General features: G+C 37.8%; 2 protein-coding genes across 2 annotated transcripts; both read left to right on the top strand.

Moving 5' to 3' along the window:
* Positions 1 to 158: 158 nt before the first annotated feature.
* Positions 159 to 5,278, top strand: trim107 (tripartite motif containing 107). The gene is made up of 2 exons (XM_083528313.1): positions 159 to 265; positions 1,583 to 5,278. Exon 2 carries the CDS (start codon positions 1,863 to 1,865, stop codon positions 3,063 to 3,065), a length of 1,203 nt encoding a protein of 400 aa, XP_083384439.1. The 5' UTR covers positions 159 to 265; positions 1,583 to 1,862; the 3' UTR covers positions 3,066 to 5,278.
* A 1,683-nt stretch (positions 5,279 to 6,961) lies between these two features.
* On the top strand, positions 6,962 to 19,205 carry tpra1 (transmembrane protein, adipocyte asscociated 1). Its single transcript, XM_083528330.1, has 11 exons — positions 6,962 to 7,186; positions 8,135 to 8,318; positions 9,338 to 9,470; positions 9,627 to 9,713; positions 10,824 to 10,896; positions 11,087 to 11,166; positions 11,278 to 11,388; positions 12,630 to 12,690; positions 12,800 to 12,902; positions 12,989 to 13,069; positions 17,554 to 19,205. Exons 2-11 carry the CDS (start codon positions 8,149 to 8,151, stop codon positions 17,798 to 17,800), a joined length of 1,146 nt encoding a protein of 381 aa, XP_083384456.1. The 5' UTR covers positions 6,962 to 7,186; positions 8,135 to 8,148; the 3' UTR covers positions 17,801 to 19,205.
* Positions 19,206 to 19,687: the final 482 nt, after the last annotated feature.

A 19,687-nucleotide genomic window follows, 5' to 3' on the forward strand; every position in this document is an offset into this window, starting at 1 on the left:
AAAAAAAACAAACCTTGTTCTGTTTCTGGTTTAGTTTACCCACAATTAGATCCTTGGTGTACTGGGGGAATACACATATTTAATACACTTATAATAATTTGAACAGCAGAAGAGTGATATCATTATCTACCCATAATGCGTGTGTGCACGTCACAGTTAAACAGGTGTGTACTTCTGCCAGCGTCCGCTTCAATATTGCAACACAACACGAGCCTCCTGGAAACCAACACGAGGAAGTTAAAGATAAAAAAAATATTAACTACAGGTACATTTATTTATTATTTTTTTTTAAATAATTGCCATTGAATGTGTTTGTTGTCTCAAAAATAAATATCTCTGAATTCAGTGTTCTGCTACAGGATGTATATTTGTGCAAATAGCGGGACCGGAAAACGAAACTTCCTGAGTGAACGGTTCGGAAGTATTTATTAGATTTATGAGGTTATTTTATTCTATTCCGCCCCATTTTTTGGTAAAACGTTTTTATGTAACACAACTAATGAAGTGTCCACGTGTAAAATGACATGCTAAGCTACTAAACCTCCGTGGCAAGAGTGACACGTGGCCCCGCCCACTCCCGTGTGCTGAATGTTGTGTTTCCATTATTGAGGAAAATTCAGCTGTAAACAAAAACAGGATCAACTCGAGTATTGTTTTAATATTTTTACACTGCTAGTGTATTAAAACTCAGTGTTTTATTATTATTCAAAAAATTCTTCAGTTAGTTCTATGAGTAACTTTAGAAGCCAGGCATAAAAGTCCTTTTTTTGTTGTCCTGGATTTTAGACATGATCTATTTTGCATGTCAAGTTAAGTTTATTTCTATAGCAGATTGACAGAATTGAACAGTTAAGGTGAACGACATGTATTTATCCCTGATGAGCAAGCCATGGTCTGTTACTGAGCTGTGGAATCGTGCTAGATGAACGCCCTGTGAGTTTCTAGGTGCCCCTAGGTGTGAAAGTGTGTGAGAATACACTACTTTAGTGCAAAAAATGGGGGGCCATGCCTCAAATGGCAAAATATAGACCTTTTAATGGTCTTTAGAACCAATCATTTGTCATACAATGAGCAAGAATTAGACAAATGCACACCTGAGACCCTTCTTCACCAACATTGGATTGTTTCACTGACAGGAAGTGTTTCTGGGAAAGGAAAAATAGACAGAGGGTTCTTCTATGCAAAGGTAAAATTATGAAAATGATTAAAATATTTGATGTCAAATTGACACACAAAAAAAAAAATTAACTTGAGTGAAAAAAAAAAAATCCAAAACGGGAATGTTTTAAAAAGATTAGCGATTATTTACTTATCTGCCACACCTGCTACAGTAAACCAAGGGCCTGGTAACACGTTCATAAATGTATCCAGGATCAATTGAGCAGGAAGAAAGCAACAGTATTTGTTTCATTCTTGCTAATTTCTTGACTAATGATTAATATTTTTGATGATCCGGAGTGTGTTTCTGCTGTTTAATGTTCCTAGCATGGGTGTTGGATCCAGCACATCCTTGGTGATGATCAAACAGTTTGTGATGATTAATGAAGTACTATTTTGTTTTTTTCCTCATGTATTTGTGCAGATCAGTAGTTGATGGAGAAGATGGCTTCGTTTTTCGAGAATCTTACAGAACAAGAGCATAGCTGCTGAATTTGTCTCAATCTATTTTCTATGTAACGCCTCATTGTGGACGTTCATTTGTGTGTGTGTGGAGAAGAGCAGAAGCTTTGAAACTGGTTTTGCTGACAGTTGCTGCCCAAATTGGAGGGTGGAGCACCAGAAAAACTGACTTTGCACTGAGGAGCCATAAATTGAAGCCACATAGGATTTAGTAAACAGATAAGGCTGTACCTCAAAGAGGTATGGAAGTAGAGATGATGGAACAGACAGATTATCCATCTTGTTCTAGCCAGGGAGAAGACGAATGTAAAGTATTGTGTAACCGTGTTAAAGATGTTGCTGATCTTTCACACTGTATAGACATCCAGGTATCTGACGAGCTAAACAAACACAGGTCTCGGTTAAATCCTGTGATGATGGATATCCAAGCCAAGATTGAACTGGTGGATGATCTGCTGGCCAAAGTAAAGAAAAAGGAGGCCAAGGTCAAGACGTCGAACACCGAGTTAAAAGCAGATGTGCAAACAATTCTGGAGGAGATGGTGGAGCTTCTGACAAGCTACAGCACAGCAGGGATGGAGCTTCTAGAGGCCCAGTTAAGGCCAAGAGAGGAGTTTTTGGAGACCAGCATTCAAACCTTGTCAGATCTCCATACTCAGCTTAAGGAATCAGAGCTCCAGGTTAACACTTTGATGGAGGAGCAAGATAAGGATAGATTTTTCAAAGAGGTCTTGGAAGTTGAAAAACTCTCTTCGAGCCTGACTGTAGAACATCAGAAAATAGGCGCATCTGAGGACAATGAGGCAAACCTCAGCTTGACCCATATGTGTGAAGAAATGGAGCACCGCAATTACGACCTTCGTGTCAAACTAGGAGCAGCCCAGCGTCGTTTACGAAATATTCTCAACCCGTCCGAGGTGACTTTTGACTCTGAGACTTTGCATCCTTCCTTGGTGCTTTCTGAGGATCTTAAAACAGTGTCCTTCAGCGTGGTCAAACAGCCTTATCCAGCTGGACCACAGAGGTTCACCAACTACTTTCAGGCTCTGAGTTCCCAAAGCTTTTGCAAAGGAGAACACTGCTGGGTTCTGCAAGCCGAAGGTTGCCCATGGGTTCTGGGGTTGTGCTATGGGGGGATTCCACGCTCTGGTACTGAAAGTGGTCTAGAAAGCAGAAGTGGAGCATGGTGCCTAATGTGGTATGATAACCTTCTTAGGGCATATAAAGGAGGAAAAGAGACTCAGCTGAAGCGTACTCCGTTTCTCCAGAAGCTGGAGATCCGCCTTAGCTTCAACAAAAATTGTGTAACATTTTCTAGCATAAGCAACGTTACTGCAGCCAAAACTCATCTCCATACTTTTAATGTGAGCTTTACTGAGCCTGTGTATTTGGCTGTGAGAATGATGTCAGGTCAGCCAAAAGCTCGAATAACATTATGCGAGTAATGTTAAATTCACCTCATAGCACCAGCGTCTCTGGTTTACTCTGGAGCTCGGGTCTGTGAAACTTTGCACACGCTCCCTTGCTGCATGAGTTTCCTTCAAGTTCTCTAGTTTCTTCTCACCTTCCAAAACATGTTGACAGAAGCCATGTAAAATAGCAACTCTACATTACACCTAGGTGTGAAATGTGTGTGTTCTTTAATTGTTTTTTGGAGTTGAGTAAGCAGTCAGCATTGAGGCAAATCATGCACTTCACACTGTATTATTACAATTCCTAAAACCAGCTCTTAGATAATTATAGAATCACTTGATAATCGTTTTTTGATGTGCCAGTATCTAATGAAAAGTCTAAGTCTGTTTCTTATTTACACGTCACTTTGGATCAGGAGAAACGGCAAAAAGAAAGATACTGCAACAGAGTAATGCATATGTATTTTCAAAACCCAACAGGGGAACAAAGAAGGTGATGCTTACTGACGTCAAGACAGGAAAGAAACAGCCTCACAGCAACAATTGGCAAGACTTCAATGTGCCTTATCCAATTCAAAAATTCGATTTTTTTTTGCCACATACACATTCATACAGAGTATGACATAATGAAACGCTAATTACGACTGTCTAACTTCTAAACATGAAAGAAATATAAGATAAAAAAAAATAAGAGTAAAGTAACAAAAATAAATAAAATAAGTATAAATGTATATTAAAATATAATCTGACTACAAGTATGAATAAAAATATAAAAAAATATATATATATATGTGTATATGCATACATAAATGAACAGAAGGGATGAATGGACATGTATAACAGATATGTATGACAGAAGTACAGATTAAAGTGATTCAGTGTGATGTAATTGTCTTTAAAGTGTCCATGTGCTTATATAAAAAAAATGGTGAAAGCGACTGTGCTAGTTCAGTCCAGTTAGAGTTCCACTAGTGCAAGTAATGCAAATAATAGTGAATATTTGTAAATAATGTGAATATTAGTGCACAATAAAGGAAGTGAGACGGAGAGAGAAGTCCAGGTACTAGATCCTGGGTGTCTTCAGGTTTTAACTCCGAATGGCCTGTGGGTAGAAGCTCCCCCTCATTCTCTCTGTGTTTGCTTTCAAGGAGCGGAAGCGCTTCCCTGAACGCAACAAAGAAAAGAGTCTATAGTTGGGATGGCTGAGGTCTTTCACAATTTTCCTGGTCCTGGTCCAGCACCAGGTGCTGTAAATGTCCTGTAGGTCAGGGAGCTTGGTGCAGCATCTACAGTACGCAGCACCGAACCAGGGCCAGGAAGAGTGTATACATTTGTAAATATATATTTAGTTGTAACAGGAAATGAATATGTGAATAAAGGGATCTTAATATTTGATAGAGGGTGCCCTCTGGTGGCATGGAGGCTAGGTGAATGTCTCAGTTTGATGTAACACATACCAATTGGGGAATTTTTTCGCTCCGGAATCCAACAATTTGAATTATAGTAGGTCTTCATTTTAATCTGTGCATGTTTACATGTCATCAGACTGGTTATGCTGGGGAACACTAATGTACGAGCTGAAGAAACAATTGTACCCATCCATTTATATCAACAACGTCTTTTCTGCCACATGCGATGCTGACACTTTAGTCACCAAAGATCCAGCCTCCATAATCCAGCCTCTTTTCTAAGTAAGGAATAAAAAAAAGTTAATCCATGACATTGTGCTGTGATGAAGACCGATTCAAAATGTAGTTAAAATACTGAAGTGGATTATTTTCCAATAATAACATTTCCCAAAATCATATAATCCATTCCTTATACAGCAGAAGAAGTGCTGTCAGTGTTCAGTGGAGTTATTTTTTTTTTTTATGTATCTTTAAGTGTTGTTTTAGGTAACTGCAATTGTCATATTGCATTTAGACTTCACAGCCCTCTTATTTTTATTTTATGTGTCTTTAACACGTTTACTGCCACATTTGTCATGATCTTGGCTGAATATAAAAATAGTTATAGGCTAGATTATAGCTTTGCATTGTGCACGTGTGCCAGACATCGCAGGTTTTATGTATGGTACCAATAGATATGAAGTGGTAATGTAAAAAAAAAAAAAAAAAGTTTTCTTGGTTATTTGTTTGCATTCATCTTCGGTTAATTGTGGATTCAGGCTCTGGTGGAGTTGAGAGCATTAAGAGCATTGTTTCAATTCCATAATGCTGTTAATAGTTAATAAAGTAATTAATACATGTTGTTTCTGTTTATTACACCTGCCTCTATATTTTACACACATCCTCTCAATCACTGTTGACGAGTTATAGTGTAACAAGCTGAAAAGTATCATGTGTTTGCTTCTTGTGGCCACTTCCTGTGCTCTTGCACTTAATTTCACAGAACCAAAATAGTTTGCTTTAAAGTGCTCATGAAATGGTTAGTGAGCTGCAAATGGATTCTTTATGTTAATGCATTTCTTTTGAATTAGGAAGTCAGGTATCACTATTATCTAGAGCATTAGACTAGCTCTGGGAGGAGGCATTTCTGCTAGTCCACAACAATAGTACATGGTTACGTCAAAATCAAGATTTTAACTGGGGAGTGAGTGCAGATATAAAAACATAGTCTTCACCAGTGTTGTGCTCGTTACTAAAAAATAGTAACTAGTTACAGTTACTCATTACTTCATTCAAAAAGTAACTTAGTTACTTTGTTGTTTACTTACACCAAAAAGTAATGCGTTACTGTTAAAAGTTACTTTTTAGTTACTTTTTAAAATAACGTTCTTTAATGTACCTTTTTATGCGTTATGGTCTACAAACACAAAACTGACTTAAACACAAAGTCGTTTTTAAACACTATTTTTTTAAAGTCAGACCAGCACAAACTGAATATATCACAAGGATTTTTGAAATAAATAACAAAACAAGCTGAATAATATATTCACAATCAAAAACTAAAGTGGCTTTTGCTTTATAAAAGCTGTTGTGTTGAGCTCTTAAAAATGTTTCTTTCACAGCTGAAGTATGAAAACTATCAACAATGTAGAACAGAACACCAGGTTAGCTTCTAGCTTCTAGCTCCTCAGGCATGGAGTTTCTGGAGGAGCTTCAACAGATTGGAGTTGCTGTTTATCGCAGTAGATACGAGCTTCGAACCAGAAATACACAGCTTACATTTGCCTTAAAAGTTTTTGTCTTTATACTTAACTAAAGTGAAATAACGAGCATATTTCCACTTTGAGAAACTCGTCTTACTCTCGCCTCGACTGGCCATTACTGCCGCACAGACCTGAATAAACGGAGACGCCCACAGTGCGTCTTCTTCGTGTATACAGAGGTTCATCCACCAATCCTACAGTGCGTCTTTTTTTCGTGTTTACAGTGGTTCATCCACCAATCCTACAATGTGTCTCTGCTGTAAACAGGTTAGACTGTAGTCTACACTTCAGCCGAAATGTATTTCTTTAAAAAAGTAACGGGTAACGCACCATACGGTAACGGTAACGAAGTAACTTTATTTTTAAAAGTAACACGTTACAGTATTAGTTACTGTAAAAAGTAATGCGTTACCGGTAACACTGGTCTTCACTATGCAAAGGGTTGGATTTTTGGCAAAACAAGAACATGTACAACCTTTACAAGGCTCTTAACAGGGTTTTAAGGAGCATCTAATTGGATGCAGATTGGAAAAGTACAGGATTTATTTTCATATAATAATACAATAATTATACAAATATTATTTATTTTAACTCATGTTCTGTGTTTTAAGTACATAAACATTACATATGACATACATACAATAAATATCCATTACATTTCACTGCAATTTTTAAGTTTGAATTAGTGAAACAGGTGTAGAGATTCAGACGTGTAAAGGGGAATTGTTTTTTGGAGGGCGGTCTGTTTAGTTGATTGTTTGCAGATCTGGCAACCCAGCTGTCAGTGCTTCCCTGTGCTGTGTTGGCTAATACACACACACACACACACACACACACTCTCTTACATACAGAGCTTGGACCTGTTTAATGTTAGTACGCTGCTGTTTGTATCTTCTATAAACATCAACGCGAACCGAAAAAAAGGCTGCTATGTGGCTTGCTTGCAGTTCACCTGATTCTCAGCATTACATTTTTCCCTGATCTGAAATCCTTTCAAGCGAAGGTAAGACCAGTTCCTCACAGAGTAACGGCTAACAATTAGCATAGCTCACTGCGTTACTAGCTTATCTGCCTTAGGTTGTAGTTAGAAACTGGCTAGGATTGAGTTAGCATAGCTGAATATACAGCTGGTAGGAAATACACACTGACATGAGTAGCTCTATCTATCTATCTATCTATCTATCTATCTATCTATCTATCTATCTATCTATCTATCTATCTATCTAAAGACAACATGGCAAGCACTGTGTTAGCTCTAAGTTTAGCAGCTGTTCTAGTGGCTAATGTTTCTAGAGTCTTATTGTTATTGTTTGTAAACCGAAAATTCGAGCATTTCTCTCTCTAGATAACGTTGGCGCTTAAGGAAGTGTTTGTTGTTTAGCTGAGACTTGAGCACAAGCTGATGGCAGCACTATTACTCAGTGTTATGTAAAGCACATCACGGGTTTGGGGCAGAGACAGAAACTTGACTCATTGTGTTTTTTTAAACTGTTACAGAGTCCAAATAATCATTAGCATTCAGACACTTGAGTTTTGTTCCGTCACCGAAGGTCGTCCGTAAACCAACTCGATAGTTTTATCTCTAAAGCGTGAACTATGAGCTCAAGAAACTTCACTCCGAGATCAACTGAAACTCTATTAGTCGTACTATCCACTAGTGTTCATTTTCTGCTTTTCAAAACAGTGTGTTATTAACTTATATTTGAATTATAGGTCCATATGAAAGCTATATGGTCTTTTGTAAGAGTTGAGTTGTTTTTTTTAATTCAGGGAAAAGTACCTAAATGTCGTGAGATGTCACCAAGAGACGTCAAAGACTCATTTACATATTCAGTGAATCGCTGTGGCTGTTTGCATATCAAATCTGTCACGTGGAGAAGAGACATTTCTGAAGAAGACTTATCCGAATGGAATGGGGAAATTGATGAAGTGTGTTATGACTGTGTTTCAGCGGGTGAATGCAGAATGCTGGACGGAGTGCCAGTGACGGAGAGCTGGTTTGTGCAGCATGGTAATGGCACGCTGCCCCCAGCCATAGAGAACACCTCAGTTCTGCCCACATGGCCATCTCAATCCAATATCAGCCAACCACACAACTGCCTGCGGGTGCTTTATGAGGACATTGGCTCCTCCAGGTATGTTTGTCCTTACACAGCTAGAATCTCTCTCTCTCCATATATATATATATATATATATATATATATATATATATATATATATATTTTAGGGCTCAAACGATTCCTAGAGTCAAATAATTCAAATACAAAAAAAAAAGCATTATGGCAAATTATAGTCTATTTAGTCTATTTGACTACACATGGAGCACTGTGTTTCCCCACAGACCATTATTACTGACGCACCACCCGCTAAACTCTGGACCGCTCTGGGTTCTCGTTTCTAAACGAGAAGGGCAATTGGCGACACAGAAAGCGACGTACACACGTTTCCGGCATACGTGTGTTTTTGTGCGCCGCCTTTTGTGTTTCCACATTGTGCGTAGGGCTCAGAGTTTACTTAAAATTTTATTTATTATTATTTTTTTTTTTTTCAATAAATCCCAACCTTTTTCGTGGAAAGTACATACACACGTTTTCAGCCTTGTGTTGTAATTATCGATAGCTGCAGCCCGTATTTTATTTGTTTGTGATGTACTATATAAGGCTTCACTTCCCCTTTCTTTAGTGTCTCTTACTGGAAAGTCCATTGTTTTTGTTGAAGTTCCCATTGCAATAAATGATACGACTTTCAGTTTTGGTTACTGGAGCCAAGAATTTAGTGATAAAATACTGAGTTAAGCTTAAGTTTAAACTTCTTTCAGTGACACGTTGTTCATCTTGCACAATCTCTCTTTTTCTTTAAGAGAGCGATGTAGCAGCACCTGAGTCTTTCAGCTCAAGCTCTTTTCCATTTATTTATAAGAGCTAAAGTTTCTTTATTCTTTTTTTTGAGCATTTTTTTTCCCTTTTCCATTGTACTTGCATTAGATACACCGAATACAACAAAATGTTAGCACCTGAAATGCTAAGCAAGTCATAGCTATTTTTTTAAACCATAATTAAGTACATTCAGAATGCAGTTTTACTTTAGTCTGGATTGTTTGTTGGTTTATTCAGACTGAATTAACATAAAGGTTTATGTCACGTTGTTACATTAGGGTACGCTTTTGGGACCTCCTGCTGCTGGTGCCAAATGTAGCCTTCCTCATATTCCTGATGTGGAAGCTTCCATCAGCCCGCGCAAAGATCCGCCTCACCTCCAGCCCCATCTTTATCACATTTTACATCCTGGTGAGATAATCTATTAACCTCCCACACTATTCTGTGGACACCTTAACATTTAGGGAAGTGTAATCTAAACCCTAATATGTTCATACGGTCAGTATAACAGCCTGAGTATTTTATTTTCACTCTTTATTAATTAACTGTCTTCTGCTCCGGGTGTAGGTGTTTGTAGTGGCAGTTGTCGGAATCACTCGAGCGATCGTCTCCATGACCGTGAGCGCATCGAGTGCAGCTATCATCGTCGATAAGGTAAAAAAAAAACATACCTGTGAATAAAAGCAGTAAGGATTTAGCTTTTGTTTCCAAACACAAAAACTACAAGAAAGCTGCTGTCATGAGAAACGCATGGAGTAAATAAGAAATCTAACGCTGACATGTAATGCTGTAAAATAACACTTTACCCTGTATAGCGTGACCTGTAATTTACTGCCACTATTCACTCATTATTTCCATTCCCATAGGGGCCACTCTGTAACAAATAGACTATGACCAAGCTAGAAATAGTGCAGACTGCTGATTTTCAAACGCTTGTCGTCCCATCAGGCGACCATTATTTTGTATAACACTTGCTTGAGTCACTTTTCTACTAAACACTGTGGTACAGTAATCTTCTGAACCTTTTCCCAGTCTGGGCATTCTCCACTGCCCTCTCTCATCAACAAGACCTTTTTTAATCCGCACAGTGTTTTTTTTTTCTTCTTCTTCTTTATTGCACTATTCTGTTGTGTAAAAATCCCAAAAGATCAGCAGTTCTAGAAATACCAGCTTTATCTGGCACCAACAATCATGCCACAATCAAAATCACTGACTTTCGAACATTACCTGAAGCTGTTGGTGCACATCTGCATGCTTTTACGTGTCGCACTGCCGTCACACTATTGGCTAATTAGTGCTCCTAGTTCTTTTTTTATTTTATTTTAGTATTATTTTGTATTCATGTTCAGGCCGTAACTCAGCTTTCTCGCTCATTTGCCTATAACATGACCCCTCTGTTCATAACATTACTGAAAAACCCTAATCTGATAAGCGATATGTAGCAACACGCACAAAGAACAGGTGCTGTCAGTCTAATCATATTGTTCTGCTGAAGGGGAAAACCAGTGAGCTGTTGCTAGCCCAAAGCCATCTTTAGATTCATGTAATACTAATTAAAGGACATTCTTTTTTTTTTTTTTTTTTTACTCTAATTTCTCTTCACATAGCTACTGAGGTAGAGTCTAAAATCTTTCACAGCTGGGAGAACTGAGAGAGCAGAGAAGGTGGAGAGCCAGATAGCTGAGTCATTGTGTTTCTTTTTTTATTGGGGTGTATATTAATAATAAAAAAAAAAAACTGATAATAGCTTTGTACTGCTTTCAGGTGCTGTGGGAGAGCACACGCTTCTTCCTGTTGACCATCGAGCTCAGCGTTGTCATATTAGGACTGGCTTTTGGTAGGCTCCAGTAATCTGAGGAGATTGGGGGATTTAAAGGCAGAGAGCTGAAGCTGTTTAATCAATAACTTATGCCTAACAATGATATAGTTTTTTTTTTTTTTGTTGAATAATAGTTGTTTTAAATTATTCTGTCTGACAATGTTCGCTATATACTCACGATATAGTACTTCATGCTTTACTGCTGCAGGTCATTTGGAGAGCAAGTCGAGCATCAAACGGGTGTTGGCCATAACGGCAGTGTTAGCACTGGCTTACTCAATTACTCAGGTATAATCATTCATATCCAGTTATTAACATCTATTCATCAGTTTCTAACATATTCATCAGTTTCTAACATATATACTTGTATAAATGTATGATTTTGGGGGAATATTACAGGGTACACTGGAGATTCTGTACCCGGATCAGCATCTCTCTGCTGATGATTTCAATATCTATGGTCATGGAGGACGACATTTCTGGTTGGCCAGCTCCTGTTTCTTCTTCGTGGTAATAGATTCCAGCTTGTGTTAATTGAGAGAATGCGTGAGATTGTGTTGTTATAACTGAAGTAATCCGAGACTGGCTTTGAAAAAAGAACTTCTACCACAGCAGTGTGAAAGTTTGTCCTTTTAGAGCATGGCTCAGAGAGTATTGATCATTTCACGTGCTCGTTCTAATATGTTATAGATACTGTATGTTTCTATACATACATGTTGCACATGAACTGTTTGGAGGATACTCTACATTAATATATTTAAAGCGCTGTCTAATTCTGGAAAGATGTTCCACTCGGTTTTGGAGTGTAGAGATTTGCACTCATTCGGGACACATAGGTGTTAGTAAAGTTAGTAAAGGGAGGTGGTAGCTCAGTGGTTAAGGCATTGGGCTTTGGATCAGAAGATCACCACCACCAAGCTGCCACTGCTGGGCCCTTGAGCAAAGCCCTAAAACCCTCCCCTGCTCAGTTGTAAGTCGCTCTGGATAAGGGCGTCTGCCAAATGCCGCAAATGTAAAATGTAAATGTAAAGTCAGGTACTGGTGTGAGGTGAGGAGGCCTGGGGTGCAATCAGCATGAAAAATTCATTCCAATGGTGTTCAATAGGGTTAGGGTCAGAGCTCTATAGCATAGAACCGATAAAAAAGCATATCTTCATGGAGCTGTCTTTGTGGCGCTTTGTGAAAAACATTTGGGAAAGAACCACATATGGCTGGGAAAGCCAGGTGTCCCAATACTTTTGTCCATATAGTGTATTAGTGTGGAGTTGTTTATTTAGCATTTTTTTTAGAGTCTCCATTGTCAGCGGGTTGTAACAGTCATTAGTAAAGTTTTAAATGACTTTTCAGATACAGGAAGTCTTTGAGGACAGAGGGTGTTGTGGTTTCTCAGTAATGTGACAAGCTGGATTATTTATTATTCAATTTAAGAGAGAGAGAGCAAGAAAAAAAGAGAAGTGTGTAACATTATTAATAACAGGAACTAACGTGTTCTGCAGATGTTTTTCTGCATTTAAAAGAACTATAATGAGTGACTCTTATAACATCCATTTATTTAAAAAAAAGGAGATCCTGACAAACTGCTGTGGTATAAGAGAACCAGATCTGTTCAGGATGTGGTGGTATTGGGGGAAAAATGTATAACTTAACGGTGGTCTTGTAACACAAGGGGTGTACAGAGTGCTGTTTTGATTTGGATTCAGAATGACCTGATCACCTAAAAATACCGTATTTGTATATTTATTTTTCTACAGGTTTATTCACTGATTGTTGTTCTGCCTAAAACCCCGATCAGAGAAAGAATATCATTACCATGTGAGTGTAGTTTTCATGCATTTTTTGATCTTAATCTGTAATATTAGCTGATTGGTACTCTAATATGAACATGATAATGTATTAATCTGTTTCTCATCTGTCTCTGAAGCTAAGAGAAGTTTTTACGTGTATGCTGCCATTCTGTCAGTGCTGAATATGGTGCAGGGTCTGGGTAGTGCTCTCCTCTGTGCTGATATTATAGAAGGCCTTTGGTATGACCCGTTTTATTAACAGAGAACACATTGGTCCAGGATTGGCAAATTTGTACGATTCTCACTATGCATGTATTTGTTCACAGCTGTGTTGATGTCACCACATTCCTCTATTTCTCCGTGTTTGCTCCTCTCATCTACGTAACATTCCTCAAAGGATTCTTTGGGTATGTAAAGTGTCACAATTTTTCATATACATTATGGCATTAAGGGATATATTTTTAATCTTAGAATTAATAGTTGAATTGAAATAAATTCAAATAAGGACTTTTCAACCAACACAATTTTTATTTTTTTATTTTTATTTTTTACTCACAAAACTCTTGTCAGCCAGGAATCTAAACAATAACAGATATATTGAATTATTTGCACTACGTTCACATTAACTTTAATCAATGTGAATTTTCTATCTGAATGAACAGCATAAAGCCTGTTTTCAGGAAAAGGACCATTTAGAATTTCTCAATTCTGTGCAAATGAGGTATAATGCAATAGATACAACTCCACATTTTATAAAAACTAGGACGAAGTAGCAAAAACAGTTGGTGCATCAGGAGTATGTAGCTAAATATATCCTATATACCTTAATGCAGGGGTGGGCAATTAATTTTTACAAGGGGCCACATGAGAAACCTGAATTGTGTCAGAGGGCCACACGAACGGTAATATTTTAAGGATGCACCGAAATGAAAATTCTTGGCCGAAACCAAAAACCAAAAATGAGGAAACCAAGGCCAAAACCGAAACACCAAAAGAAAAGATTGTCAATTTTTAGAACCATTGCATTTATGGCTATAAATAAGTACTAACCTCACTAAAATCAATGCATTGCAATTCAAAGAATAAATCAATTACAAAAGTGTTTTATTTATTATAAATTATTGTTATTTATTTCTTACCATTCATAGTATTGACAGACAGGCAGCGGTCAATTATTATTATTGGCAACGGGTCTGTTAAACGAAAATAATTGACCGCTGAACGTTTGGAAGCCCATTCAAGTGAATGGAAGGTTCTAATCTACAGCATTAAGAAAAACCGTGTAATAAATAATATTATATTATAATTATTATTATTTTCGGGATCCACGGGGAATGTTTCAAAGATCAACCCGTCGAGCCACTAGAGACCACTGATCTAAGGCAATGAATTGCATCGTTTTTGTGTTATGCCTTTTGCCTTGGCACCATCAGTGGAAAACTTTCCTGCCTTTTCAATAACGTCCACTACAGACTCATGCGCATGCTCGGATTGACTTTACTTTTCTTCGCCGCGTTCTTCTCATATTTAGAATGGCAATCGGGATGTTGGATTTCAGGTGATAAATTAAACCCGACTTGAAGAAACTCTTTGCAGATACACCCCCTCTTGAAATTTTAGCATTGCATGTTCTGCAAATCGCTCTCCACACATCGCAGACATGTTGCTCTTATCCAGATAACCGTGTGCTGGCTGCGGTTTTTTTATTGCGTCATTACAATTGTGTTTCTGCCGTGTTGTTTCGGTGATTTAGGTATTTCGGCCGAAAATTTTCGGTGGCCTACTTTTCGGTGCATCCCTGTAATTTCTGATTGGCCTCACGCGGGCCGGACAGGGACGTACAAAGGGCCGGATGTGGCCCGCGGGCCGTAGTTTGCCCAGGTCTGCCTTAATGTGTATATTTATTTATATTTCTTATTTTAATTTTACTTTATTTTCTTTACTTTAATCTTTTACTGTGAGCAACTGGAACCAAACAATTTCCCAGTGGGATCAATAAAGGATTCTGATGATGATTCTAAAAACATTTTCCTGGCTTAGTTTGCCGATTATTTTATTAATAATTTATTGATTGCTATTTTAAAGTATTGTATCAGATTTAAATATCATGATTTATTTATTTAATTTTTTAAAATATCTCCAGGAGTGTTGTTAGGGGTGTAACGGTACACAAAATTCACGGTTCGGTACGTAAGTCACGGTTTTGGTTCGATTAATGTTTAGGGGGAAGAAACGCAAAACATAAAATTGCTTGTAATTTTTTTATTAACACAGTTTAATTTAATTAATTTATAATATTTGTGATCAACATTTGAATACTTTATTTATATATATATATATATATATATATATATATATATATATATATATATATATAGTGCCTGATTAATTGAATAATATTTCAAATAATATTTTATAAAATTTGTTTAAAAATAGAACAAGTTAAATTTGTCTGAATTTAATAATAAAAAAAAAAAAACGGGGGAAAAATTGAATGAAATAGTTAACATTTGTTATAACCCATTTGGGTAATACAGATGTGTATGTAAGTCTGTGTTTTATATTTAAATATTTGATTTTCTAAAGATATGATCTACTTCACTGTTCTACTTATTTCAGCAGACTTTAACCTTCCATCCTTCATTCATTCTGTCCCTCGTTATGCAGAATAGTCAGGACTATGCTAGTATAGGATAGTATAAGAGAGTATTTTATTTCACTGCAAGTTGTATCCTGCCTATAACTATGTGTGTGACAACTAAAAATCTTAAATCATAAATTTATAGCGCTAGCATGAGCCGCTAGCCACTGCCTGGTTAGCTGATAGTGCTATTGATTTTTTAGCATTTTCATGCGTATGAAAAACAAATCGTATTTCCGGTATGGAGTGAGTAGCCGCAGTGACACTACACTAACTGTAGTGTCTTTCTTTTTTTTTTTTTTTTTTTTTTTTTTAAATGCCCCTGGCAGTGTTGTGTATGTTGTGAAGTAAAAAAAAAAAAATCTCAACGTGCAAGGAGACTAAACCTTTATACGTTCCTGAGGAAACTTGGATTTCATGTGTACCAAACCAAAAGCTCTGTCCCGAAACATTTCGGCACACATATGTGTACCGTTATACCCCTATATATACAGTGGGTACGGAAAGTATTCAGACCCCCTTAAATTTTTCACTCTTTTTTATTTTGCAGCCATTTGCTAAAATCATTTAAGTTCATTTCTTTTCCTCATGAATGTACACACAGCACCCCATATTGACAGAAAAACACAGAATTGTTGACACTGTTGCAGATTTATTAAAAAAGAAAAACTGAAATATCACATGGTCCTAAGTATTCAGACCCTTTGCTCAGTATTTAGTAGAAGCCCCCTTTTGATCTAATACAGCCATGAGTCTTTTTGGGAAGGCTGCAACAAGTTTTTCACACCTGGATTCAGGGATCCTCTGCCATTCCTCCTTGCAGATCTTTTCCAGTTCTGTCAAGTTGGACGGTAAACGTTGGTGGACAGCTATTTTTAGGTCTCTCCAGAGATGCTCAATTGGGTTTAAGTCAGGGCTCTGGCTGGGCCATTCAAGAACAGTCACGGAGTTGTTGTGAAGCCACTCCATCGTTATTTTAGCTGTGTGCTTAGGGTCATTGTCTTGTTGGAAGGTAAACCTTCAGCCCAGTCTGAGGTCCAGAGCACTCTGGAGAAGGTTTTCGTCCAGGATATCCCTGTGCTTGGCCGCATTCATCTTTCCCTTGATTGCAACCAGTCGTCCTGTCCCTGCAGCTGAAAAACACCCCCACAGCATGATGCTGCCACCACCATGCTTCATTGTTGAGACTATACTGGACAGGTGATGAGCAGTGCCTGGTTTTCTCCACACATACCGCTTAGAATTAAGGCCAAAAAGTTCTATCTTGGTCTCATCAGACCAGAGAATCTTATTTCTCACCATCTTGGAGAACTCCATGCGGGTTTTCATGTGTCCTGCACTGAGGAGAGGCTTCCGTCGGGCCACTCTGCTATAAAGCCCCACTGGTGAAGGGCTGCAGTGATGGTTGACTTTCTACAACTTTCTCCCATCTCCCGACTGCATCTCTGGAGCTCAGCCACAGTGATCTTTGGGTTCTTCTTTACCTCTCTCACCAAGGCTCTTCTCCCCCGATAGCTCAGTTTGGCCGGACGGCCAGCTCTAGGAATGGTTCTGGTTGTCCCAAACATCTTCCATTTGAGGATTATGGAGGCCACTGTGCTCTTAGGAACCTTAAGTGCAGCAAAAAAATTTTTGGAACCTTGGCCAGATCTGTGCCTTGCCACAATTCTGTCTCTGAGCTCTTCAGGCAGTTCCTTTGACCTTAATGATTCTCATTTGCTCTGACATGCATTGTGATCTGTAAGGTCTTATATAAACAGGTGTGTGGCTTTCCCAATCAAGTCCAATCAGTATAATCAAAAATTTCTGGACTCAAATGAAGGTATAGAACCATCTCAAGGATGATCAGAAGAAATGGAGAGCACCTGAGTTAAATATTTGAGTGTCACAGCAAAGGGTCTGAATACTTAGGACCATGTGATATTTCAGTTTTTCTTTTTTAATAAATCTGCAAAAAGGTCAACAATTCTGTGTTTTTCTGTCAGTATGGGGTGCTATGTGTACATTCATGAGGAAAAGAAATGAACTTAAATGATTTTAGCAAATGGCTGCAATATAACAAAAAGTGAAAAATTTAAGGGGGTCTGAATACTTTCCGTACCCACTGTATATATATATATATATATATATATATATATATATATATATATATATATATATATATATATATATATATATATAAAATACATACATACTCCTGTATATTTTTTTCTCTCTCCCATTTTCCTTCTCAATGTCTGCCCTGAATAGCTCGGAGCCAAAGATCTTGTTCTCCTACAAGTCTCAGATAGATGAGCCGGACGAGCCTGATGTGCATCTGCCTCACACATCCTCCGCTGGTCTGGGCAGCAGGAAGGACCTGGAACACAGTTCCTACTCAAGCACACAGATAGACACTTCAGGTGCTTATCTGGATGATGTGGTGTCTGGCCCCTATGGAACCGGACACAGTATCAACAGCATTGACAGTGAACGATGGAGGGTCATCAATGCCTAGAGGAGGGAACAGAAGTGACTGGAAAACTAAAAAACTCTGGCCTGTTATATTATTTGACCAATTAATGACTGACCCTCACCTGACGAACTGCATTCCCTTTAACGCAATGAATAGGCTTTGGATTTGAGCTCGGCCTGCATGACAAATCAGTATAAGTTTGTCTGTGCTCAGTTGAGTTTTTTTTTTTAAAGTGCTTTTTAAATACTCCTGTACACTTTCAGTTGTAGTACCAGTGTGTTATGCAGGCATGTGGCTTTTGCAGTACCTAGAGTATTACTGAAAGAATAGTCCCACGCACAAAAGGCTTGGCTGTTATTAAGCTCTGACACAATTCACTGAATGACGAGCTGCAGAACGGGTATTGTGAAATACTGATTTTTTTTTAAATAATCGAAATAGATAAGTTCAGATATATTGTGCTGACCTGTGCTTGGATCCAATGCTTCTGTGTTCATTTGTATTTTTACTTATTTTAGTGATTATGCTAGTTATATATATATTTTTTTACCCTTTTCCATTATCAATCTATTTGAGAAACTAATCAAGCAGCATACAAGCAGCGTTTTTACGGTCCATCACACTATTTCTATACACAGTGCTGAGCTTTATTGACCAAAACTAGTATATTTAATTATTTGGAACCTTTTGTGTTTAACAGTGAAATCACTGGAACATGCCAGAGGCTTCTAACATACACAACATGCATATGTTATATCTTAATGTGGATGGATTAAATAAAGGTGATGGCAGTCTCAGATCTCTAATGCGAATCGAATGAAAGCTGGCCAGAGTTTGTAGATTTTTCCGTTTGTGTTTTGTTTTTTTGGAGCTGTGAATTTCTTTCATTGGAGCACTGCACACTACTGCATTAATAGAAGCAGGTGATAAGACTTTAGTATAACAGTACACTTAAAGAACTCGTTTTAACACGAAACGATTTTAAAACAAAAATACCAGTTTATCTATAGATCTCTCTAGAAGGCCAGCACACAGTAATACTACATAGCATATGACATTTAGTGAACTGTAATATTTTCACAACATTGCTGTGATCCAGTATTCATAAAAAGGTTATTTTTCCATTTTCTGTACAAAGTTGCAAAAGCTGTTGTATGTTTTCCTGCCTGTAGCCTGTTTACTGCGGCAGTGCACGTTGCACCTAATGGCATCCTACATCCAAACGCTGGTTTTGTAAGATAGTGACTGCGGTTAGTCATTAAACCTTGTTCCTGTGTCCTAACCCTTTTACAATCTGAACATTCATTTCCAGGTCTGTTTTGAACAAAACCTGATGGAAACATTTAAAAAAAGGTGCAGTGCACAATCTTCTGTGTGCTTCGGTGCATTTCACCTTTGGTTACAACCTGTACAAAAATGCAGCATAAACTTGTTTTTTCAGAAGCAACTGTTTGTTTCTCGTCATGCTTGATTTGGTTTTACTGTAGATAGGGTTTTATATTGAATCTATAAATCTTATGCAGTGTCCAGTTGTTGCAGGGAAGGTGATATTAAATGGGAGGCTAATATCTAATGTTTGTCTATAGCTTGAAAATGAAACTGTTATGGGCTGAGCACTACATTATAGTTCGAGGTCTCATAAAAGTCATAAGGATGACCCTCTGAATACCAAACATGTTGTTTTTGCCCTGGTTCTATCATTTACTTTTTGAGTGTTGTCCTTTCCAGATGCACGCCCCATTCTTGTGTATATTCTTGTCATTATTCAATCAACCAATCATGTAGCAGCAGGTTTAAGGCATCGGATCTTATTGTATTTTCATGAAGAACCATCTGTTGATTTGACGAAATAATTCTGTGAAAACAACAGCAACAATAAAACACCCAGTGAGTGACAGTTCTTCAGGCAAAAATGTTTTGATGAGATCA

The sequence above is a fragment of the Silurus aristotelis genome, assembly GCF_946808225.1.
Source record: "Silurus aristotelis genome assembly, chromosome: 2".
Classification (NCBI taxonomy): domain Eukaryota; kingdom Metazoa; phylum Chordata; class Actinopteri; order Siluriformes; family Siluridae; genus Silurus; species Silurus aristotelis.

What these genes read in the sequence shown, in the direction of transcription:
- trim107 (XM_083528313.1), top strand. Translation starts at nt 1,863, where the DNA reads ATGGAAGTAGAGATGATGGAACAGACAGATTATCCATCTTGTTCTAGC.
- tpra1 (XM_083528330.1), top strand. Translation starts at nt 8,149, where the DNA reads ATGCTGGACGGAGTGCCAGTGACGGAGAGCTGGTTTGTGCAGCATGGT. An exon ending in TGGCTTACTCAATTACTCAG is followed by an intron (nt 11,167 to 11,277) that starts GTATAATCATTC and finishes GGAATATTACAG; the next exon opens with GGTACACTGGAGATTCTGTA. An exon ending in AGAAAGAATATCATTACCAT is followed by an intron (nt 12,691 to 12,799) that starts GTGAGTGTAGTT and finishes CTGTCTCTGAAG; the next exon opens with CTAAGAGAAGTTTTTACGTG.